Below are 26,287 nucleotides of genomic sequence, written 5' to 3' on the forward strand. Positions count from 1 at the left end.
TGGGGTTGTTTTTTTGTTTTAATTACATGTGAGTGGTTTATTCTAAATCATAATCTTAATTGTGGATAATTTGTGGCACGTTTCTTTCTTTCCTTTTTTTTCTTTTTTTTTCCCCTTTAATCCTGTTAATTTGACTGGACTTGGGTGGGGTTTTCTCCCCGAAAGTAATTTTCCGGTGGTTGTGATGCTATCGGGTTTTTGGTTAGCCTATTATTAAGCCTATTTCTAACTCTGAATGCTGTTTTATCAGGTTGTTTTTTTAATCTTTTCTCCACTTTTATTGAGACATAATTGACCTAAAACATTGTATTAATTTTGCTACATAATGATTTGATACATGTGTTAAAGTTAATTACTTTTAAAAGTAATGCTTGGGGCTCCTGGGTGGCTCAGTCAGTTGAGCGTCTCACTTCAGCTCAGGTCATGATCTCACGGTTTGAGTCCTGCGTCAGGCTCTGTGCTGAAAGCTCAGAGCCTGGAGCCTGCTTCAGATTCTGTGTCTCCCTCTCTCTGACCCTTATCCATTCATGCTGTCTTTCTTCAAAAATAAATTTAAAAAAAATTGAAAAAAAAATTTTTTTTTTGAATAAAAAAAAATAAAAGTAGTGTTTAACTTTCTTTTGAAAAATTTTTTGTGTATGTTAGTGCCATATGCCAAATAACATTTATTCAGAGTGTTTGGGGAGAGTTAAATTTGATAGTATGTAAAAGCACTTCACATGGCATCTAACTCTCTTCAGTACTTAAAATTTTGATTATACTGTTTTGTGGTTTGCTGTTTTCAGTTGTATATTGTGCAGTTTCCCCTTCTCAGTTTTTAAGCTTTGAATACTATTCCATCATGTTGTGCATACTGTTTTATATTCGACCCTTCTATTGTTGAATATTTACATTTGCCTTTTTTTTTTTTTAATGTTTTTTTTATTTGTTTTGAGAGAGAGTACAAGCAAGGGAGGGGCAGAAAGGGAGAGAGAGAAAGCATCTCCTGCAGGCTTCATGCTGTCAGCTCAGACTCCAGAACCATGAGATCATGACCCGAGCCGAGATCAAGAGTTAGATGCTTAACCAACTGAGCCACCGAGGCACCCCTGCCCTTTTTTAAAAATTATAAGTAATCCTGGAGTCAACGTCTTTTCTTTGTCCATAATTGGTTATCTCTTTCAGGTAGAATTCTTACAAGTGATGTTTACCAAAGTCAAAGGATCATAAATACTCCACAAATTGTTCTGTAGTGAAGTTGCACCAATTTATAAGCCACCACCAGCATCCCATCCTGTCAGCCTTCTGCTGGCCATTACCATTTCTGTAATCTTAGTCATCTGGATGAGCAAAACAAAACCACTTGTTTTAGTATGTTATGGTATCGGTGGGTTAACTTTTTTTTTTCCAGATATTTATGTTACTTGGATGTTCTCATTTTCATATCTGTCGCATTCTTTTTCTTTTTCCACCAAGAAAGCAGCAGTTGTACCTATGTTTTATTCTAGTCAGTCTGGAGTTTATTAGGGAGTGAAGTGCAAGGTGGTGTGCTAAATGGATTTTCCTCCTTTAGGAAATCCAGATAATTAACTTTTTTTCTCCTTAACTTGTGATGCCACTTTTATGATGTGCTTAATTCTTACTATAGGACCATATAATTCAAAAAGTCATATAAACGGGTGCCTCAGTCAGTTAAGTATCTGATTGTTCATTTCAGCTCAGGTCATCTCACGGTTGGTGGGTTGAAGCCCCACATCAGGCTACCTGCTGACACTGCAGAGCCTGCTTGGAATTCTCTCTCTGTCCCTCCCCAGCTCTCTCTCTCCCTCAAAAATAAATAAAACTTTTTTTTTTTAGTGTTTTATAAGCAGACATTAATTCATACAAAGACTGAAGAAATTCTATCATGAAAACCCAAGCTATAACATTAGGAAGTATTGTTAATAAGCAATTATAACTTCATGCTCCAACTTGGTTATTACACTAATAAAACCTAAACATCCTTAAAGCAAGGAAGAACTTGGTATCAGGCTAAAAGAGCAGAACTTAATCTTTTTTTTTTCTATGCTAATTGTTGCAGACCTTAAATAACCTAAGGCAGCCATAACTGGGTTTGATACATATATCTTCCGAACCATTGGTTTGGGAACCATATTTATATAAAACAAGGCTACTTTTATTTTTTCATTATAAAAATGCATTTTGAGGACTGGAGAATAACCACACTTATCTGATGCTGAAATAGGAAACATAATAAAAGCACTAGTTTTTCCTAGCACTGTTCATCAGCCCCATGTTTATTATGAGCAAAAAATGTTTGCTTAGGAGTAAAAATTGTATATGTAATGAGAACTGTGTTGTTATGAACTCATATAGAAAGCACCAGAGTGTCAAGGGATGACAGTAGATTCTTTTATGTGTTTCTGGGCTTTGTAAAATCTGTTCCTTTTTTTTTTCTTTTGTTTTAACCAATATTATTCTCTTTTGATTACTGAATATTTGATGATATGTTTTCTTATCTGGCAGAGCAATTCTTCATTTTTTTTTAATGTTTATTTATTTTGAGAGTGAGTGCGTGCATGTGTGAGTGAGCGGGGGGGGGTGGGGGGGGCACAGAGAGACAAGGAGAGAGAATCCCAAGCAGGCTCCACACTGTCAGTGCAGAGCCCAACATAGGGCTTGAACTCAAACTGTGAGATCATGACCTGAGCTGAAATCACCAGTGGAATGCTTAACTGACTGAGGCATCCAGGTGCCCCTCATTTCATTTTTTATTCCCAGTTATTTTGGCTTTTCCCCCACCTTTATTCTTATACATTAATATTAGTACCTCCTGGCACTGTTTGGATTAATCTATGTAAAGCAAGTAATGCTAAGTACGTATTTAAGGACTCAGTAAACATTCATTGTTGGTATTGACATCGTTGCCTTTCCGTGAAATTGCATTAAAAATTCTCTCTTGGGGCGCCTGGGTGGCTCAGTTGGTTAAGCGTCCAACTTCAGCTCAGGTCATGATCTCTCAGTCCATGAGTTCGAGCCCTGCGTCAGGCTCTGTGCTGACAGAGCCTGGAGCCTGCTTCAGATTCTTTGTCTCCCTCTCTCCCTGCCCCTCCCCTGCTCTGTCTCTCTCTGTCTCAAAAATAAATAAAAACATTAAAAAGAAAAAATTTCTCTCTTTACTGGGGTGCCTGGCTGTCTCAGTCAGTAGAACATGGGACTCTTGATTCAGGATCATGAGTTCAAGCCCCATGTTGGGCGTAGTGCTTAATTTTTTTTCTAAAAAAGGAAGATTCTCTTTTTTCAGGCTACATGAGGCTTCAGGAGAAGGCTCCTTAATAATTAGACCTAAAAATAGTGGTCTGCCTTGAAAGATGGGAATTCTTCAGACAAACGCCATATTGCTACATGGTCACAGTTAATGTCCATATCTCACTTTCCAATTTGATTTGCTTACCCAGCTTTATCAGTCCCTTATTGCCTGCATATCTTTTCATTCTGTCTTTCTCTGGCACAGACATCACAATTCACAAATCAACTATATTGACCATAAACTTCTAGCTACCCTGCATCTCCCCTGCTCTGGATTAATAAACTGTCTTTGCTTCCTGTCAAATGCTTTTGGGAAGTCACACCACCAGGATTGATGGTTGTAGAAATGCATGGTTTTCGATGTCAAGTGGCCCCTTCACACTGCCAGTTTTTCTTATTCCAAGTCACTTTTTATCTTCCATTGAGTAGAGCAGCCATTCAAACCTTTATCACTCTTCTGAATTCTCTTCATTCATTCTGAGCACTTCTGCTTTATAGGAAAAACAAGTGACCCTTCATCTTGCCCCAAAACTTAAAGATATATTTTCACGTGAGTGGTCTTGGACAGCATAATTTTTTCTTCAGATACCTCGTTCCATCGAATATATACTTTTCTCTGTTTGAACTTTCTTTCTCTTTCTCCATAACTTGAATTTTTTCCGTCTTAAAAATGGTTCAGAAGAACAGATGAGGCTCACTGTCCTTACTTCTTTACCTCACCTCATGTTATTTCACAGTCTGCCATCTGTCTCCCCACTTCCCCCAAATTATTGACAGAGATGACTTAATTGTTGGTGATCCAAATGGATCTGTCTCTGCAAAATGCCTGTAGCTTATAAAATAGGGTTTTATTTGTTATAAGTTTTATATAGCTGTGTTATATTAGCTGTAATGTTAAATTGATGTTAATCTGTATTTTAGAATTTGAAAGGATTTAAACATGAAAGTGTGGCTGGCCCATATTTTTTCTACCTGTCTAGGAAATTTTGAATCTTACTGCTTTCTTTTCCCTTTTATTATTCCTTTAGTTAATGAGGGCTTACAGAATTATCTCATTGATGGTAGAGTTGTACCCAAAACTAGTTGTGCACATGTTTATTTAATTGGTGTCAGATGATGTAACTCTTTGAAGTAAGGCCTCTACAAAGGCCTAAGACATTATTGTAGAGAGTGAGAATTTCTTAGATCTGTTGTAGGGAAACAAAATTATTTTTGGAGTCACGCCAAACTGGTTTTGAATTCTGACTCTCCCATTACTTAAAATTAATGACCTTGTGGAAATAATGTAACATCTCTGAGGCTTAGCTGACTCATCTGTAAAAAGGAGATCATAATATCTTTTTCACTAGATTATAAGGAAAGTGCTTACTAATAAGTCCCACAGCTGGTAGTCATGAGTATGAGTTTCTTTTGGCTATTCACACTTCCCAAGCCACCCAGAACTATTAAAGGTAGAATTCAGAAGCAGAGAACTGTGGACTTTTTTAATGTTTCCAAAGTGTTCTCATAACCTTTTATCCTCAGTAGACTCTTAAGTGTGTAATGGGCCACTGAGAAAGGAAATCATCAAAGCTTAAGAAACCTATCAAAGCTTGAAATTCTCATAGCTACAAAGGAATTGTAGTGTTTTGACCTTTTTATTATGTTTTTTGATAATTTTTTAACTATTCTTACATACCTAGGATTCCATATTTACAAACATCTTGGTTCTGATTTAATAAGTACATTAATACTTTAGATTGGATATGATATCCTGATTTAACTATTTTCTTATTGGAAATTTGAGTTAATTTCTTAAATTAAAATTTCCTAACTTTTTTATCAAAGGCTATGATCTTCTTGATAGAGCTCTTTTTTTTTTTTTGTTTATTTATTTTTAATGTTTACTTTTGAGAGAGACAGAGAGTGAGAGCAGGGGGTGGGGCAGAGAGAGAGGGAGACACAGAATCCAAAGCAGGCTCCAGGATCTGAGCTGCCAGCACAGAGCCCAACCGCGGGGCTTTTGAACTCATGAACCATGAGATCGTGACCTGAGCCGAAGTTGAACACAACCGGCTGAGCCACACAAGTGCCCCTAAATTTTTTTTACTTTGAGAGAGACCATATGTGCACATTTGGGGGAGAGCTGAGGTGAAAGGAGGGGAGGGGGAAGAATGCCAAGCAGGCTCTGTGCTGTCAGTGCAGAGCTCCATTCAGGGCTCCAAGTCATGAACCATGAGATCATGACCTGAGCCGAAACCAACAGTCAGACACTTACCGCACTGAGCCTACCTCATGTCTTTTTTTCTTTTTTTTGCATTATTTCTTTTGGATAACTTACTTTAGACTTAGTATGTTTAACATTCTGAACATTATCCTCTCTTTTATTAAAAGAAGTACAAATAATGTAGGCTCATTGTAAAAATGTCACACTATTTAGAAATAAATGATTAATTTTATCCCTTTTTAGTCTGTTCAGCTTCTTCTCCAAAGATACCATTTTCTTGTATATCTTTCCTAGATAGTCTCTTTATACAAGTAATTACATAGTTAATCTCAATACTTTTAACTTAAATGGAAACTCAAATGCTATATGTGTTTTTACACGTTTTTGTTTCATTTTAACTATACTGTAATTTATTTTGGTGTCTCGTTCTTTTTCTAACCACTGTTGACAAGCTACCTTATCCTAAGATTCCATCCAGCAGATCCCATGCATGAGTATGTAAAAGGCCTGGGATATAAATGAGGAATACTTGTCATTTGAAATGGGCAGACATCACAGAATATGCCCTAAGACAGTACTGGCAGGGATGGTTGGCTCTTCGGTATTACTAGTATACAAAAGGTCATTAAGGATGCTTAAAAATTCTTATGAAATCTTTAGTTCTTTGTTTCATGAATTTCTCTCTTTATAGATTGATTCCTGTGTTAGTGAATGGCATGAAGTACTCAGATATAGATATTATCCTTCTTAAGGTAAGGAAACTTTTCTGATAAATAGGGAAGCTTTTTTCTTTTGACTTAGAGAATCTTTGAAGTTGACTAATAGAACATTTATTTAAAATAGACCCTGTGTAAATCTGTTTCCTGTTAACGTATAATGTGCTGCAAAGTGCAGAGAAGCAAACGATGAATTTGAGTGATAACATAGGCTAACTTCATTGGAACCAGATGGTGACACTAGTAGAGAAATTTCCTCTTGATTCAAATTATTTATAGTTTATTTTAAGCTATATTGAATATGATCTCAGTCTTATTCAGGTACTCTAGATTATACCAGTTGATGGGAGGCAGTACTATAATGAGATTAAAAGTGCCTGATACCTGACATGTGTTACATGATAGTTCCTTCTCCCCTTAACACAGAACTGTTTTCTGCACAGGGGGGAGTGGTTCTTAACAAAGAGGAGGTGTACTTCAAAACCATGTGCATGGCACCATCTCTCCTTATTCTGATTCTTTTATGCATGTACATGTTATTAGCTTATAATGATGTTTGAGTATTATCAAAATTTTTCTTAAAACAGGGTGATGTTGAAGAAGATGAAACAATTCCTGATAGTGAACAAGATATAAGGCCACGTTTTCATCGATCGAGGACAGTGGCTCAGCAGCACGATGAAGATGGAATTGAAGAGGAAGACGATGATGACGATGAAATTGATGATGACGATACAATTTCTGACTGGAATCTAAGTAAGTCAGAGGGAAGAATACAGTTGCCTGCTTTGATAGCAACTTCATTGAGAAATCATACACATAATTGTACAGTGCCCTCATTAAAGGGTACAATTCAGTCGTTTTCGTATATTCAGAGTTATGGAACCATCACCCCAGTAAGTTTCGGAATGATTTCGTCACCCTAAAAATAACCCCGTTCTTATTAGAGGTCGCTCCCCATATTTCTTCCAGTCCCCCAGCCCAAAGCAACTACCAGTCTCTATTCTGTCTCTCTGGAATTGCCTATTTTGGACATTTCCTATAAATGGAATCATACAATATGTGGTCCTTCATGACTGCCTTCTTTCACTTAGGATGTTTTCGGTATTTGTTCGTGTTATGGTGTGTATCAGTATTTCATTTCTTTTTAATTTTTTTTTTAATGTTTATTTTTGAGAGAGGGAGAGACAGAATATGAGTGGGGGAGGGGCATCGAGAGAGATGGAGACACAGAATCTGAAGCAGACTTCAGGCTCTGAGCTGTCAGCACAGAGCCTGACACGGGGCTTGAACTCACAAACCGTGAGATCATGACCCAAGCCGAAGTCGGACGCTCAATGGACTGAGCCACCCATGCACCCCACTTCATTTCTTTTTAATGTGGAAAAATAATTCATTGTGTGGATATGCCACATGGTTTTTATCCATTCATCACTTGATGGACATTTTGTTCTCCCTTTTGGCTATTGTGAGTAATGATGCTAAGAATGTTAATGTAAAGTTTGTGTGTGGACATATGTTTTCACTTGTGGATATAGACAGAAGTGTGATTACTGGGTCATATGGTATATCTTTGTGTTTAAGCTTTTGAGGAACTACCAGGCTGTTTCCCACAGTGGCGCCATCATTTACTTTCTTACCAGCATTATCTTGCTTATCTTACGGTTGTGGTTTCTACATATGCTTGCCAGCATTTGTTGTCACTTATTTTATAGCCATTCTAGTAGATGTGATTATGCTTCTTAAAGACTTCTTACCTCAAACTGCCATTTTTCAAAAAGCCGTACATTTTGTTTGACATTATAAAATAGGAACATTGGCTGCAAGATTTTCCTGTTTTCTTGATATAAACTTATTTTTCATGATAATTTGCCTGTTGATTATCAAGGATAACGCTAAAATAATATAAATTGTTTTCTCATTCTCAAAGTTACAAATGAAGTTTTTAAAACTTGTTTATTTTCAAACTTAATTGCAAATCGAAATCATCTATTGAGCCAGCATTCCGCCCCACACACTAATGAAATGAGGAATCTAGACACCCGTGTTTTGTTTTTGTTTCTGTGCTGGTCCTTAAAGTTTCATGCTCTAGTTCAAGGTTTCTCAGCCTCCACATTGTTGACATTTTGCCACATGGTTCTTTGTTGTGGTGGCTGTTGTGTACATTGTAGAACGTGGAGCAGCACCCACCCCCCCACACACACAGTTGTCATGACCACCAGTGTCTCCAGACATTGCCCATTGTCCCCTGGGAAACAAAATTATGCCTAGTTAAGAACCACGGCTATAATTCAGAGTGTTGGGATTTCTAATAACTGATGAAACAGTTAAATCCATGAATTATCAGACTGAACTGTGTAATTCATTTGGTTAAATAATGCTAATTCCTCTGTTGCCCATTTAGTTTTCTGTTCCTTAGAGTGCCCAATGTGCCCAGCACTAGGCCAAGGACTTGGCATGTGTATCCCATTTAATCTTTACAACAGCCTTAGGTTGGTAAGGAAACTGCAAAAAGAGAAACTTGCCCAAAGTTGGTTAACGTAGCTAGTACTAATGGCATATTTAATCTTGGACTCCAAATCTCCCACAAGAGAACACGAGGTCTTCACTGCTGCCACAAATTATAGTAGCCCCCTGTAATCCACAAGGGGATATGTGCCAAGACCCCCAGTGGGTGCCTGAAACTCACAGATAGTACCAGACCCTCTAAGTACTATTTTGTTTGTGTGTGTGTGTGTGTGTGTGTGTGTGTGTGTGTGCGTGCGCGCGCATGTACATACATACATACATACCTATGATAAAGTTGAATGTATAAATCAGGCATCATAAGAGATTAACAATCATAACAGTAAAATAGAACAGTTATATTGGGTGCCTGGGTGGCTCAGTCGTTGAAGCTTGTGACTTCAGCTCAGGTCATGACCTTGTGGTTTGTGAATTTGAGCCCCATGTCGGGCTCTGTGCTGACCAGGTTAGAGACTGAAGCCTGCTTCAGATTCTGTGTCTCCCTCTCTCTCTGCAACCCCCTGCTTGGCATCTGTCTCTCTCTCTCAAAAGTAAATAAACATTGAAAAATTTTTTTAAAAAGAGGATCATCTGCTTTTAGACTGCACTTAACCAAGGGTAACAAATCATGAAGTACAAAAAACTGCACAGTGAGGTGCTACTCTACCTCCTCCCAATATATCCCTGTAGGCTGGGAGCAGGATGGATTCAGATTATAATGTAGATAACATTATAAAAGTAATAATGTTCATTGAGTTGGGGGAAAGGAACTACTTCCCCTTCACATCCCACCCATTTTTATATCTTTCCAGAAGTTTTTCTGTGTACCTGTGGAAAAAACATGTATACCTTTCCCTGGAGAAGAGGTTGACTTTACAGCAGTGAAATGAAATTGATTTTGTGTACTCTCTTGGTTCTTTTCCATTTATTGTATAACTCATTCTATATCAGTATATAAAGATTTCATTCTCTTTCATGGTAATTTAATACTCATTGGTATGGTTCTGCCATACAGTATAACTAAGACTCTTACTGTTATGTAAGGTGTTACTTGTAGCCAGTTTAACAGCCTTTTTTAAAAAAGGATTTTACTATTGTTTAACAGTTTGTGATCAACTATTTAGTATGCCTAATCACATTGGGAAAAAAACTTTATACTAAATTTTTGTTACCATTTTGTTTTCTTAATTATTGCATTAAATGAAATCTGAATTGATACATAGTTCCTTGGCTAATAGTTCTTTGTCTGGAGAGAGTGCTTTCCAGCATATTTTATGCTTCATGCGCTGGTGATTTGTTCAGATTTATTTGCTTAACCTCCTGCTAACTCATTATGTATTTGATTCTGAATGATCTAGCACTAAGAATGTTAAGTAGAAGTAATAAATGTACACATTTTGCTGTAGGTTAGTTTGCTCATTCTTGGTCATAAAAAAGTATTTCTTGTTTATAGAGATAGACTGTGTCCTATTTAATTAAATTCTTTGAAACGGTAAATGTATGAATAAAGTGTCATGCATGTAACCAGTAGTCATGATAATAGAGTTAATGATAATAGAGTTTAATATAAAATTTTTGAATTAAATATTTCTTTAGGAAAATGTTCTGCTGCTGCCCTAGATGTTCTTGCAAATGTGTATCGTGATGAGCTTTTGCCACATATTTTGCCCCTTTTGAAAGAATTACTTTTTCATCATGAATGGGTTGTTAAAGAATCTGGCATCTTGGTTTTAGGAGCAATTGCTGAAGGTAAGTCTAAGTCAGAACTGAACTGTGAAGTCCTTACAGGCACTAATGCAGATGGCCCACTTTAAAGAGTGTTACGCTATAAGCAGACTCTTCAGTCTGGAATTCGCATACTCTCTTGTGTTGCTGATGTGAAATAGACAATACTGTGATCTACATTAACTTAAAAAAGATATTTGAATACAGAAGCCATCTTAGGATAAGTTTTACCTTGAACAGTGAACTATTCTTTAACAGCCATCGGCTTATCTCTAACCCCACCCAGATAGTTCACAAATGCTTCTGTTACAGTAAAGGGAACAGAATGAGAGGACTAATGTCAGAAGCATCCCCATTGCTAGAAAAATCATGTTCTCCGTAGGTAAGTGTAAGAAACATGGTAGGAGAGTCTCCTCATTCTCTGCGAAGCGTTATTATGTCCTAGCTATAAGCCTGTATATACAAGAAATTGAAGTATTTTACAGGCACTTCTGAAAGCTGTAATTTGTGTAGCAGAAGTAAAATGAACTTTCCTAACCCTACTAGAAGATACTTAAGAGCAGTTAGCTCTCATTCCTTTTTTTTTTTCCTTAATTTTGAACAGATTATTATAGTATATTTATTGTAATGGAGATAATCTGAGTGTTTTTGATGGATGCTTGTATGATTTTAGTATTCAATTGAAATAATTGTAACCGAATGTTAGCACTTTCTGCAATATTTGTTACTTTTTATTCCAGGTTGCATGCAAGGCATGATTCCATACTTGCCTGAGCTCATTCCTCACCTTATTCAGTGCCTCTCTGATAAAAAGGCTCTTGTGCGTTCAATAACGTGCTGGACTCTTAGCCGCTATGCACATTGGGTAGTCAGCCAGCCCCCCGATACGTACCTGAAGCCATTAATGACAGAATTGCTAAAGCGAATCCTGGACAGCAACAAGAGAGTACAAGAAGCTGCCTGCAGGTGGGACAAATCCATAACAGTGTTCATTGTGGGGCATTCGAGTGGGTATTTCAGTGAGAAATTAATTATCAACTCCATGATGGAATGTTAGTATTAAACCATTAGTGGAGCTTTTGTCATCTATAGGTTTTACCTGGTGGTTTTGCAAATTCAAATGTAAAGCAACTAGACCTCATTCTTTGCTGGTTCTTCAACTCATTCTTTTTTTCTCAGTGGCTTTGATAACAGTAGAATTCTCTTTTACCCTGATTCTCACAGACACCTGGAGTGGTGATGTTGGGAGTCTTGCTTTTGAAGGAATAACAAAAGTTTGGGTAGATTCACATCATTAGTTTAAAGGTCAACAACTCCATAGAAAGTCCCACAGTGCAGTCACGTATCATCTGTCACTTAGTGAATCTACCCCAGTAGCTACTCTGTTGGTTGTGTTTGGAGCTGTGTTTTTATATCACATGAGCAGTTAGTTTCATTACTATAAATATTCCAGTTTTTTGCGACAAACCTTTGTGTTCTAAAAAGGCCTGACATATTTATAGGTCTTAACTTTTTAATTAGAATTTCTTTACTGTTGACTTTGTTTATAAGAAGAAACAGTTGTTGAAAAAGTGTAAATTTAAGTAGAGTTGGACTTTACCAGATGTGAAGCAGAAATACCTGGGAGATACCTCTAATTCGTAATAAGATGAAAGAAAGTTGAACCAAAGGGAGTTGGGTGATGAATAGCACTCTTTTTCTTTTTCTTTTTTTTGAAGTGAGGGGAGGATACAAATTATATTTGCTTTCCTACAAACATAATCTGTATTTTTTTAAACTTTCTACTAGTTGTTAAGCATATATTAAATGCTGGGTTTACATTCCCTGCCATCTTTAAACTTAGAGGCTAGTACAGAATACTAAATAACTATATAATTATAATTCCTGGCAAGTGCTGTAAAGGAAATACATAAACAGTTTATAATTTAAGATGGGGCTTTCACTAACAAATGGTTTAAGCCTGTCATTTTAGGAAATCCCTGAGTGGGTAGAATAGAAGCTAATACAAACTTTAATTTTAGAAGTGAAGAGCCAGGTATACTTTAAGAGTCCAGACAAATTTAGGTCTAAATTGAGGTAACTACTACGACTCTGGAGTTTTTTCCTTTCTTGTACATTTGTGTTAATAGATAAGCCATACATAAGGTAAATTTGTAGTAATAAACGCACTATGCATTCTGATGTATAATGTAGAACTTAGACCAACATTTTTAAGAATTGTGGAGGAAAAGTTGGCAAAAATAACCCACATATTTAAAATGTACAGTGGTATGACTTGATAAAAATATACATTATGGAACCGTAACCAAGATCAAGATAATTAGCACATCTCTCAACTCACGTAGTTGACAAAGACTTTGTCTTTTTCTGTGTGGTGAGAAGGGTTAAGATCTATGCTCAGCAACTTCCAAGTATACAACACTGTAGTATTAATTATAGTCACCATGCTATATATTAGGTGCTCAGAATTTATTCTTGTAATTGCAAATTTGTGCCCTTTGACCATCTGCATCATCCCATTTCCCCTCTCCTGCTAAGAGAAACATTTAAGAGGTCGTGATGCTCTGTTCCGATACATTTCAAACTAACTGTTAAAAATGTCATTTTGTGACTCTTGGTATGTAATCTGAAGGGTAAGGTGCAAGTTAGTTTAACATTTTTAATTCTGATTTCATTCATCTGGACCGGTCACTAGAATTTAAGCTCCCTGAAAATGGGGACATTGTTTTCTTCATTGTTCCTTGCTGCATTCCCAGCACTAAGTGACTAAATAGTAAATACCAGATAAATTTGCTGAATGTCTGAATATAAGAACCAACGATAGTTTTAGATTTTACCATTGTAGTGAAGCAGATGCACATAGGTGACAGCCTCTTTGAAGGAAATGATAAGAAATGGGGGAGAAACAATAAAAATAAGCCTCTGTTTTGGTGAGATAAGGAGATAGGCATTTAAAGTGTAAATAGATACTGTATAAACTATAGAGGTAGCTTCCTATCTCTATTATAACCTATTCCTTTTCTACAACAGCAGTAATCTCTCTCTCTTTTTTTAACTGTAGTGCCTTTGCTACCCTAGAAGAGGAGGCTTGTACGGAACTTGTTCCTTACCTTGCTTATATACTTGATACCCTGGTCTTCGCGTTTAGTAAATACCAGCATAAGAACTTGCTCATTCTTTATGATGCCATAGGAACTTTAGCAGATTCAGTAGGACATCATTTAAACAAACCAGTGAGTATCTGTTCTTAACTGTTAAGAAAAAAAATTCTAGCATAGTTAAAATCAGTAGGTTAACATGTATGTGGAAATGAAAATGTTTGGGGAGATGTGAACACTTAGTTACTTTAAGAATGTATATCTTTAAAAGGCAGCAAGTATTTTTACTTTTTAGATGGTATTAATAAATATGTTCTTGGTGTGGAAGTTATATCAGTATATCACATGAATGCACCAGCACGTTTTAGAAAAGGGATGGGATGCCTGGGTGGCTCAGTCGGTTAAGCGTCTGACTCTGGCTCAAGTCCTGATCTCACAGGTCATGAGTGCAAGCCTTACATCAGGCTCCGTGCTGACAGCGCAGAGCCTGCTTGGGATTCTCTCTCTGCCCTTCACCTGCTCTCTTTCTCGGTCTCTCAAAATAAATAAATAAACTTTATTCATTTAAGTAAATGAAAATTTTTTTATAAAATAGAAAAGGGATAAAGGATTTCAACTTTTAATTCCAAGTATTTTTCTATCCACCACTTCATAAATATTGTAGCTTTAGATACCATATCTAAATGTCTGTGTTTTCTTGCTGGAACTTAGAGGTATGGGGAATATATACTAAGGTAAAACAACAAGAAATTGGATAAGTTAAAAATGCTAAATAGCCGTATAGAAGAGGAGGTATGTTTGGCTAAGAATCCAAACTCTTGTTTCTAGTAGTGTTAAGAAGAAGGTGATGGAATTGGATTTGTTTAAATAGGATTAAAATAATAGAGCTTCATTATAGATCAAAATTCCCAGCAGAAGAATAGATTACATCTTTATGATTGCTATATAAGAAGTCTTGAGAAATTGTCTGTGTTTATAAGTTATACTTAAAACGGTGCAAGACACTTGATTCATGGGTTTGCTTTGATGTTGGTTTTGCTTTGTGTGCTGGGGCGTGGGGAGTGTTTCTCTGAATGTCTTAGAGCCTTTAGAATCTGTGCCTCTTGTTTACATGATTACTATTGTTTATTTAGTATTTAGCTGTTTATGGATTCTAACGTTTAAAAAAGACACATAAATGACTGTCGATCTTTTTCTACAAATGCCTCTGTAAGTTTACGTATCATTTATAACATGCTGTACAGCAAGAGCCATATTACATGTTGCAAGTTCCAGAACTAAAAAAATTCAGAATAAAATTTACAGGAATTATCCCTTATTTTGATCAAAGGATTTTTCTGTAGTGGTGTATTTTATTTCAAGAAGGATAGAAGATGACTTAAGAATAGAGTAAGATTATATAAATTAAAAGATAAGGCAGAAAGTAAAAATTTTAAAGGTGCTAAGAGGAACAGACTCAATCTTACAAGGCATTCTGTAATGATTTTACACAATTACTCTAAGTGGATTTTAATTTTCATAGACCCAAAATGGACTTATTTACATATGATAGTGGAGCTTTATGTGTTTTTCATCATTATAAATAGGAATATATTCAGATGCTAATGCCTCCACTGATCCAGAAATGGAACATGTTAAAGGATGAAGATAAAGATCTCTTCCCTTTACTAGAGGTATGCTAAGCTCGCAACCGTTACTCTAATAGTAGTGTTTCAGCAAAAACAACATGTCTAAATATGAAGTGTTGAGTGTACGTGATAAGTAAAATGTTAATACATTTGCATTCTGAACCATTTCCGTTAAAATGCTGAGTAAGTATGTAACTGCTCTTACTTTAATTATGTTACAACCATACTAAGAAATACTGTTAAATAGAAAAAGCGTAATGGATCCTACCACATCAGCATATATATATATATGTCATGTGAATTTAGCTACATTTCTTTGTATGGATACAGAGCTATATACCATGATAATTAATATAGTTCAAATTATTTTATGTGTTAATGTAATGTATATACACACATACTCAGACTTATGTGAAGTAGCATTGGGACTTGGTGCTAATAGGAGGGACTTTACTTCATGCCCTTTCTGACCAGCTTGAGGTTTGATATTTATTTATTGATTGGTTGATGGGTGGGGAGGGGGGCTTCCCCTTACCAGCACAAACTTAAAGCCATGGCTGGCATCCAAAGGAGAGGTTTGAAAAGATAACCTGCTAATTATAGAATAGTAGAGCAGGCTAATAAATGACCAGAATTATACCGAGTACACTCCTAAAGCATTTATCATAATTTTATGGTACCCAGAAATTTACTTCTGTACTTTATTCTTTCTAGTGCCTATCTTCAGTTGCCACAGCCCTGCAGTCTGGTTTCCTTCCATACTGTGAACCTGTGTACCAGCGTTGTGTGAACCTCGTACAGAAGACTCTTGCACAAGCCATGGTATTTTTAAAAAATACTTATATCTGCCCTCTGGGCATCATAAACATTTTTCTATGGATAGGCATAATGTATACACATTTTTTTCATGTAATTGATTCAAAGTAAGTCTTTTAAAACTTTGTCTAATTTCAGCTGAACAATGCTCAACCAGATCAGTATGAGGCTCCAGATAAAGATTTTATGATAGTGGCTCTTGATTTACTCAGTGGCCTGGCTGAAGGACTTGGAGGCAACATTGAACAGCTGGTAGCCCGAAGTAACATTCTAACACTAATGTATCAGTGCATGCAGGTGAGACTCGTTAAATTAAAATTATTTAAGACCTGATTATCTGTGTTACGTTGGGGTTAATATCTTCTTATTCCTTGTAGGATAAAATGCCAGAAGTTCGACAGAGTTCCTTCGCCCTCTTAGGTGACCTGACGAAAGCTTGCTTTCAGCATGTTAAGCCTTGTATAGGTATGAATATTTTCTACTGCTGTGATGTGATTTTTAACAATAGTTTTACATAAGCTATGTTTTTGTATTAAACGGAAATGTCATGGAATCCCAACGTTCATAAACATGCATTTTACTGGTAAAAGGTGCTCTGAGTGAAGCAGGTGGGATGGGAACCCCCTTGCTCCTTAGAATTCATCATCAACTACAGCAGCTCATTAGGCACTTGTGTGACTGGAGAAAAGCTGGAAAAATATTTAGTATAAAGGACATGCCACCTGTGAAGCCTTGGGACTGTATGCCAGTTTATGGATAATTTTTGAATAGCCTCTTTTTGGATTAGAGGTAATCAAAAATAATAACAATCAGGTTTTCTCATGATAAAACAGTGTACTTTCTCGGATATCCTAGGGAACTTTTCAAACGGTTTACGTCAAAAGTAAATAATGATTTGTTTTTATTTTAGTAGGATAGCGTTTGTCTTAGCCTTTTGTGATGATAATAAAGGATTCCTTAAATAACATCAACTATGACTTGACTATCAAAATGATGGATTAAATGGGTTTTGGGTTTTCTTTCATTTCTGTATCCCAATGTTTTGAATAATACTTATTTATGATACACTTTTTTGGGTTTTTTTGGCATTTCCCCCCCCAGTTTTATTGAGATATAATTGACATATAACATTGTATAACTTTCAGGTGTACGACATAATGATTTGAAATAGGTATATTTCAAATGTATATTTGCAAAATCACAGTAAGTTTAGTTAACATCCATCGCCTTAATATAGTTAAAGATTTTTTTTTCTTACTGAGAACTCTTAAGATCTGCTATCTTACAATTGGAAGTTTGTAGCCTTTAACCAGTTTCGTCCAATTCCCAATTGTGCTTTTGAATAACAACTATATTTCTGAACTTTGAATAATATTCTGTATTAAACCCTCAAGTTTAAGCCTAATTACTCTAAATGAAAGTGTAATCAATTCTTGTTTTATGGAAAGCTTGTTCTACAGATATTTAGTTTTTATGAATTTAAACTTGTATGAAGGGTTTCATTTCTTTTTTTTTTAAGAGTATATAGATGTGTATCTTCTTCAGGAGGTACACCATGTCTAGTTATCTTTCTCTCTCTCCCTCTCTCTCTCTGTGTTATCAGCTATGATTGTTTTCTAGGTTAGGGTTTCTCAAGCAGGGGCAATTTTGACACCCCCGACCCTCCCAAACATTTGGTAGTGTCTGGAGACATTTTGTTTACCACTGGGGGTGTGTTACTGATATCTAGTAGGTAGAGGCAAATGATGTTGATAAACATCATACAATGCATGATACAGTGCCCTGCCCCTCACCAGCCCCTCACCCCTGCCACGACCCCTCCCACCCCTTGCCCCACAGCAGAATGATCTGGACCAAATGATTGGTATTACTGAGATTTAGAAACGCTGTCTCAAATCCATGAGTTTATTGGGGGTTTAAAAAAAGGATGATACTCTAATTCTTCATTTAATAGTGAGAATACGGACATAGAGTCCTTTTTCATACCGGTATATTTATTACCGAGAGATACAAACCTTATAGGGGAGGCAGGATAATTACTTGATTCTTTCTCTTTGTTTACCAGTTTTCAAAATAATGAATTGATTCCCAGCATCTTCCACAGGTATCTATATTGTGTTTCAGAGTTTAGTTTTTGTTTGTGTTTGGTTCTTTTTTGAGTGTCAGTATGAATTCATGATGCTCAAATTGTCCTACCACTGGCAGTGGGAGCTTAATCAGATGGGCTCCTTAGTCCTTCCTGGTATGACAAAATAGTCCAGGCTTGTTTTGTACATTTCCTGCCTTTAGCCTGCAATGAGATGTTTCTCTGATAGCCTTTATTCCTTTCAGTGGAAAATGATATTTAGAGACTATAATCTGAGCACTAAGGTAAAAGTTACTTTAAAAGCCAAAACCATTGATGTAAAGAAAAAAAAAATTGTGTGTGTGAAAAATGAACTTTGAAGAAAGCTGTATCATGTTTTCCTCATTTTTAATTTGAATTTTTCTGTCTCATGATGAGAGATTTCTTGACCAACCCTTTTTTTAATAATATCGCATATAGACCAAAACTTCTGTTTCCTCTTCTACTTCATAGAAAGTTCAATGCCCCTTTCACTTTCTTAAAATAAATGCTCTCCATACCTTTTAGAAATTATTTCTTGCCTAGATTTCGGTTTCCACCTAGTAGATTTCCTTTAAAGCACAGTACACTACTGTTGAGAAGTTTACTACATAGTTGTTAAAAAATTTTTTTTCTAGCTGATTTCATGCCTATACTGGGAACCAACCTAAATCCAGAGTTCATTTCAGTCTGCAATAATGCCACATGGGCAATTGGAGAAATCTCCATTCAAATGGGTAAGATCTTTTTCCCCTTTAAAAGCACTGTATAAATTGTTAGATGCCTTAGTATATTTGGAATTGCTTTTTCTTTATAATTTAAATGAATTTTATATACATATATTTATTATTAACTTGTGTCACAGTGAATAGAGGGAGCAAAGTATTTTCCATTGATATTTTAACATTCAAATTTTTCTTTTTTGTTTTCTCTTTTGGGGATGATTTAGGTATAGAGATGCAGCCTTATATTCCTATGGTGTTGCACCAGCTTGTAGAAATCATTAACAGACCCAACACACCAAAGACGTTGTTAGAGAATACAGGTACCATATGACTGAACTGTTATGGTGAAGAGAAAATTATTTGCCTTTAAGGTTAAGATGCGTAGAGAAACCAAAGCAAAGCTAGCTTTAGAAACCCAGCTTATTAGTAAGAGCTATTTTAGATTCTCCGTAATGATACGTACTGTTTTAACTGTATTCCATAACCAGTTTTCAGAGACTTTGAAAAACACTTCTCTCCTATTCTGTGTGTTTAATACTCCCTAAAATGGACCCCAGCTAAAATAACTACTGAACAGTATGAATTTTAATTTTACATTAATTCAGAGAGTAACTGGCAGCTGGGAAGTAATTTTTCTTTTTAATCTATAAAAATGTTGCCAAAAATATCCTTCACTGTAGTAGTGGCTAACTGGTTAACAATGGCATGTGTATTTTGTATTTTATTGTATACTTTCCTTCAAATTGAGAACTTAGGCAGTACCTTGTAGGATTTTTATTCAGGAGGCTTGTTTCTCTTTTGCATTTATAGAGAGCATGTTGATACTAAAGAGTACCTTCCATACTATAGAACACATTTCTGGGTGATTTTTTTTTTCCCACCCTCCCTAATTTTTGCTAATAGTGATAAAAGGTGTAAATTTTATTTTCAATCAGGCACATCCTTTTCTTTTATATACCTAAGATAATTTGAATAAATATAGCCAGTGAGGGTTTTACCGAAATACTGGATAAAGATTAAAATTAAGGTTTTCTAAATAAGGAAATTTGTTTTCAAAGGCATTTTAACTTTATATGTTTTAATTATAGAAAGCTTATATTTTAATGTGATGAAAATTGATATGTTTATTGGTATGGAAGGAAATCTTTCAATTATGAAACAGTTATATAGCTGTTTGGCTGTATGGGTACTGTTTATTTTATAAAGCGAATTAGATTTTTCTTGCTGTAAAGTACAAAAATGTATGTATTAGGATGGTTATGAAATCTTGTTGGGTTTTTATCTTTAGAATGCAGTACCTATACATGACATTCAGATTTGGAACACTTACCATTATAAAATTACTGTTGAACCTAAAGAAACTTCCTATTTATTTTTAAATGTGAATGCATAACAGCAAATAAATGTTGAATGTAATGTATATTAAAGTTTCTTGTGGGATATCAGCTTGTGAATTTGTTACAGCTCCATTTACAAATTGGCTTTATTATAAGTTTATGTTCTAAGTATGATTCTACTCTAAGTAAACCAAAAAGTAGTTGATTATGCTCATCAAGTTGATAGCTTAAATTGATAAGAGATTCAGTGGATTCATTTTATCACAAATGGCTGCAGAAAATGTTTCCATTATTCCTTATCCAAAGGGCAGGGGCTAATTATTAAAACCACTGTCAATGACTGAGGTCAATAGATTTTAGCAATTTAATTACCATTTTCTTAATATTTCATAAAGCCAATTCCTTAGTGTATGCCGTTATTTGCTCTTTTTCCAATTAGTATATCCTACACTGAACTTTCTCAATGGACCATCATCTGCTTTATCGCATGTTTCATTGGATCGTTCATACTTGCCTGTTTAATGAGAATGTTGCATAGTTTGTGTCTTTTGAACATAGGTTTTCTTTCTCTTGCTTCATTATGAATCTGCTGGATTTTAGTATTATCTGTGTAGTTTGCTTCAAGTAATCCTTAAACATTTTTCTTTACCCCCCCCCACCCTTTTTTTATGAAAGGTTAACCTGTAAGTTTTTGAGAGAACACCATTAAAGCACCTTATGGTTTGTTTTCTGTTTGTATTTTTTTTCCCGTTGTGTATAAATGTATTTATATGTATGTACCTTTGAATTGCAGAATGCAGTTCTGAGTTGCACTTCTTTTAGCTCTTTGTAAGTTTAAGGACTTCCTGAATTTTGATGGTGAATATGTTTGAGTAATTCCCACTTCGAAATTTTTTTTTTTTAAGTAAAATATTAGCATGTAATCAGTATGATGTCTTATCTATTTTATGCTATTGCCTTTTATAGCAAAGACAGATTATTTGTTTATTCCTTTTGTCCACATATCACCTCATTACAGTGGACTATCAATTTCCTTCCTGTCAAATACGGTTTGAAAATAGTGGGCTATTATCTGAGCTGTTACCATTATCACCATCAGAGGATTATTGGAATGGGATTTAACACAACACAGCAGTTTTCCAATTCCTTCATTTAGTGCATTACTGCAAAACCTAAAATTTGACCATTGATTTGAAATTAGGCAGTATGGCAATTTGCTATCAGTCCACTGGTTTTAGAAATCTTAACAGACAAAAAAATCTACCTAAATTGGAATTAAGTTCCTCGATTTTCAAAGACTGGAAATCACTTATTTAAAAAGACATAGAGAAGTAAAGAAATTTTAACTGTTTTAACTTCTGAGAACTGTGTTTGAGTGAACAATTCAGAAATGTAATCTTTCACATTTACTAATATTTCTTGGGGGAAAAACATAGATTTCATTATTAAATTCTGAAATTTCAACTGGCCTTGAATGGAGAATCTCTAAATCCATCTATTTAATCGCTCATCTTTTTATTAACAGAATGTCTTCACACTTGATTGAGCGAGAAAAGCAATTCATCCTGGTTTTTGGTGTTCTCTCAATCTTTAAAGTTTTTTTTAATTCCTTTCGTTTTCCTTTTTCCAAGAGTATGCCATATATGTTGCTGCCCCTTACTTTAGGGGGTGGTAATAAACAGCACTGGTGAAATCTTATGTTTATTATCATACACAAATTCTGTTGGTTTCTGTTTCTGAGTTATTTGTTGTTTTTTCTTTATTTTTTCTCCTTCCCCCTCATTTGCTCATGTCTTGGTTGGCGTTTGGTGGTGTATAACCGTGATTGCGTTACCTTAGCAATAACAATTGGTCGTCTTGGTTACGTTTGTCCTCAAGAGGTGGCCCCCATGCTACAGCAGTTTATAAGACCCTGGTGTGTATTATTCAATCTTTTTTTTTTAATTCATTTTTCTTCACTCTTTCTTTCTCTTTCTATCTCACTTTTAGATATATTTTCAGTTGGGTTACAAAAATCACAATCCTTAATCATTGCCAACCATGTGACTAATCTTGTCCTATCAGGTTTGTGAGGTTTTTCAGTAGCATCGTCATGTATATTTATTTTTATGTTGTGGCTAACGACTAATTGATGCATGGGATAAGATTGTCACATGCTTGCTGTGTTAAAAAGCTTGATTATACATGAAAAGCATTTAAATATCCACCAGTAAAATAAAGATGCATGCAAATTCTATAAATTTAGGTTTTTGCATTGTTTCTTTTTTAGAATTAATTTGAAAACTTGGATTGCATTAAGAAATACATGTTTAAATTACGTTATGTATAAAAACCTTATTTGCTTGTTAATGTTAAAGATAAACATCTACACCATAAGTTGTATAATAATAGTTTATATTGTGGCAGTATATCCTATGTTCTGCTTCTTTCGATTGATAATCTTTCAATTCAAGTCATTTTTAGTAGTGTTTAATGGAATACAAGTCATAATACAGTTTTAAAAATTAATAATTTACTCTTGGCTCACCCTCCTTAATAGTTAAACGGGGGATTAAAAACCATCTGTCCATTTTATAGATGCAATCTATTAATAAGAAAATGTGAATTTCGAGGTTTCCACTATACTGAGATTAGATGGGCCCAACATGCAGGAAGTATGAGAAACTTAAACTTTATGAAAATTCTTTGAATATAAACATTATACTGTGCTGCTTATTCCATTAAATACTGTCCATTAGTATTGTGATTGAACCTGCTTTTTACTTAAATGCTAAACTCAATTCTATAATTTAATAGGTGCACTTCTCTGAGAAACATAAGGGACAATGAGGAAAAGGATTCAGCCTTTCGTGGGATTTGTACCATGATCAGTGTGAATCCCAGTGGAGTAATCCAAGTAAGATGTTCATAAAGATTTTTTAACTTTTAATATTCTGAGTAATGAAACTTTTTAAAGGGTCACCTGTTTTAAAGCTTTAAATCATGAAAACATACCATATATTACATATATTTTCAAAGGTACTAAAAACAAATTATGTTTTTAAAAAGATGTGTTATTTCTTAATATCTTGAAATGGTAATGCTTGTTTGTGATTTCTTAAATCTTTTTTTTATGAAATAAATAGATTGAGGTAATAAAGTCAGATTCTTGTCTCAAATTAAGCCAAAGCATCTTTCATCTACGTCCACTTTGTACGTGCCTCCTATCATTGAATATCAGTTTGTTGAGTTTGCAGATACCTACCCTTAACAGTGACCCGAATAGTTTAGGTTACTCTTTCTGTTATTTAGAATTAAACTTAGAAATTCAGTAGTGGACAAAAGAGAATAGTGAATTAGACATTAAAACTGGTTTAACTTGGAGAGCTTATGATTTATTCATCGTTATTTTGTTTCTTATCTTAGTTTTATATAATATCTAGATATTTTTAGCATTTAAAAAAATTATTTGGCAAAAGTATAAGATATGAGTCTGATAACTTCGGGACCCAAGTGTCAATTTGCAAGACACAAAACAGGAATGTGTTGATTGACACCACGTGTATGAAATTAACAAAATGCAGGCTGTAGAATTCTAGGTTAAGTATCCCAGGTTCCTCAACAGATGAATTGTAAGGAAAAGTATGGGAGGGGTTTTCAAGAAAATACCCTTTCATTTCCAAGAGATAACATGCTTTGAACATCTTTTAATTAACACTTTTTGATATTTCCTGTCTTGTGTTAATGACTGTTGTTTGTTCAAGTTTAGAAACATTATGTGAATTACAAGTTTATAAGATTCAAATTGATATAGGTGATCAGCATTGAAAAGTTAGAAATGGAAAAAATCTTTTGACTAATTTCTCATTCATAAAACAATAACCTAGTATTAAAATAAGCCTGTACTATTTTTGAAAATGGTCCCTACTTACAAAATAACCTCCTGGCATTAAGTTTCTGGTTATTTTTTTGTTTTTTGGGGTTTTTCCCCTCAATACCAAAGAACTTTATGTCATCTGTAATGTGTTTAGAGTTATATGATGTATACTACATTACAAAGAAACATTTTCCCATCAGAATTTTGTTGTTTTTGTTTGGTTTTGAATTCACATTTTAAGACCTTAAAACTAACACATATGTATGTGGTCATGAAATCACTGCCAGTTTAAGAGCTGGTAGAAATCTTTGCTTTTTACATTCTTCACTTATATGTGGTTAAAAGAAAATATCTTAAGGTTTATTTTTTATGTTTAAATTTTTAACAACAGAGTGATATTTGGAAGACAAGGAATCATAATTCTAATAAAACAGATCCTCAGGCACATGGAATTTTATTTGCTTAAATATGTGTTTTATGCACATATTTCAGTCGGTAAATTTTGAAATTTAAGAAAGTGCCCTGAATTTAATAGCAGAATTTTAAATAGTTGACATCAGAACATAAGCAATATCTTAAATGCTATATATTGAACTGCTGTTGAAGTATGCTAGTCAAGATTGAAAAATACTTAAATGAAACATTTAAAGCCTATACCTTTTGTCACCTTGTTTTCATAGTGAGAATAACCCAATTATCTTTCAAATAATAGAGCATTGGATATTCTTTTTTGCTTGGGTTGGGTTAGGTTGGATTGGGTATTATAACTTAATATATAATTAGTTTTTCTTCTAACTTTTGGTCATTTTGTCTTAAGTTTCGACCTGAAGTTTAGATCTGTTAATTCCTATACTCCCAAGCTTATTTGGCTTCTACTTAGCTAGCTTTAAATTATTTCTAGGCCAGTTAGAACTGTAAGATTATTGAATTTATGTATTTCCCTTTTTTTTTTTTTTTTTACTCCAGTTTATTTATTTATTTTGAGAGAGAGAGAGGGAGAGAGAATCCTAAGCAGGCTGCACACTGTCCATGCAGAGCCTAGTGTAGGACTCAATCACATGAACCGTGAGGTTATGACCTGAGCCTAAATCGAGTTGGATGCTTAACTGACTGAGCCATCCAGGCACCCCAATTTATATATTTAATTCATTGAATGAAGGTTTTTAAAACTGGTGTTCATTTAATATTTTCAGTCCATTGTTGATGCTCATTAGACTGGGGTTTTAGAATAGGAAATCTAATACAAAGGGGCATTACATTCCAATATAAACTGAATGAGTAGAGGTTCCTTGATGGTGGAATAATAGGGATACCCATTAAGTAATCCTTTATAATTCCTTATCATAAAAAAACTTGAGGTAGGATTTGGTCGTGATAGGTATGTTTTGCTGTGTTTGACAAATAACAATCTAAGATGTGTTTCCTGCTTGTTACAGGATTTTATATTTTTTTGTGATGCTGTTGCATCGTGGATTAACCCAAAAGATGATCTGAGAGACATGTTCTGTAAGGTAAGGTAACTAAAAAGTTTTTATGGTAGATACCTTGGGACTGTTACAATCCTGGTTGGAAAGTTTAAATTACTTTTATATTTCATATGAAACTTGGACTCTTTGAATCTATATTGATTGGTAGACCATATAACCTTTGGTCTTGGCAAAAAAGTTGGCTTGATCTTTTCTTAAGGTATAGCAGTGACTCAATAGAGTACACACTTCAAAAATATTTTCTGAAGCAATACCACTGATTTAATGTGGTCCCCCATCCCACCTGTACAAAACAGCATATATTTTCAAAGATGACTGACTGAGATTTGAAGTATAAACTGTTGAACAAAGTAAATTTTAAGTGTTTTACGCAGGGATTAAATCTATATAGTTGTTCTGGTAGTGTCCCTCTGGATCAACTCCAGTCAGTACTCAACCATTAACAAAATAAGAAATACAGTGTTACACATTTGAATCACCTATTACTGAAATTAGTGAACTGTGGTTGCAGATGTGAACCCAAAAATTTATATATTTTCAATTTGAAAAAACTTAATGTGCATAGGAATTTTATCCCTTGATTGAGTTCTGTACTTTCTTGTATTAGGTCAGAGTTTATTTAGTATATATCTCTTACTAGGTCACTTGCTGAATTCTATCTAAACTTTCCAAAGCCAAATTTATATGGTGCTTTTATTTTTTATTATTTTTTTAATGTTTATTTGAGAGACAGAGATAGCGGGAATGGGGAAGGGGCAGAGAGAGATAGAGAGACAATCTGAAGCAGGCTCCAGGC

At 34.8% G+C, this 26,287-nt stretch overlaps 1 protein-coding gene across 3 annotated transcripts in view; it reads left to right on the forward strand.

Moving 5' to 3' along the window:
* TNPO1 (transportin 1) overlaps positions 1–26,287 on the forward strand; it is a 95,476-nt gene that overhangs the window by 60,782 nt on the left and 8,407 nt on the right. For 2 of the 3 annotated variants that reach the window (XM_030322772.2, XM_030322788.2), the window contains exons 10-23: positions 6,186–6,246; positions 6,798–6,966; positions 10,312–10,464; positions 11,181–11,406; positions 13,502–13,673; positions 15,125–15,211; positions 15,881–15,988; positions 16,121–16,279; positions 16,360–16,447; positions 18,725–18,823; positions 19,036–19,131; positions 21,988–22,063; positions 22,945–23,044; positions 25,441–25,515. In XM_030322772.2, the coding sequence (XP_030178632.1) occupies positions 6,186–6,246; positions 6,798–6,966; positions 10,312–10,464; positions 11,181–11,406; positions 13,502–13,673; positions 15,125–15,211; positions 15,881–15,988; positions 16,121–16,279; positions 16,360–16,447; positions 18,725–18,823; positions 19,036–19,131; positions 21,988–22,063; positions 22,945–23,044; positions 25,441–25,515 (1,669 nt within the window). The remainder of the gene's footprint in view (positions 1–6,185; positions 6,247–6,797; positions 6,967–10,311; positions 10,465–11,180; positions 11,407–13,501; positions 13,674–15,124; positions 15,212–15,880; positions 15,989–16,120; positions 16,280–16,359; positions 16,448–18,724; positions 18,824–19,035; positions 19,132–21,987; positions 22,064–22,944; positions 23,045–25,440; positions 25,516–26,287) is intronic. The other variant, XM_030322778.2, reaches the window with a different exon arrangement.

The sequence above is a fragment of the Lynx canadensis genome, chromosome A1 (assembly GCF_007474595.2).
Source record: "Lynx canadensis isolate LIC74 chromosome A1, mLynCan4.pri.v2, whole genome shotgun sequence".
Lineage (NCBI taxonomy): Eukaryota > Metazoa > Chordata > Mammalia > Carnivora > Felidae > Lynx > Lynx canadensis.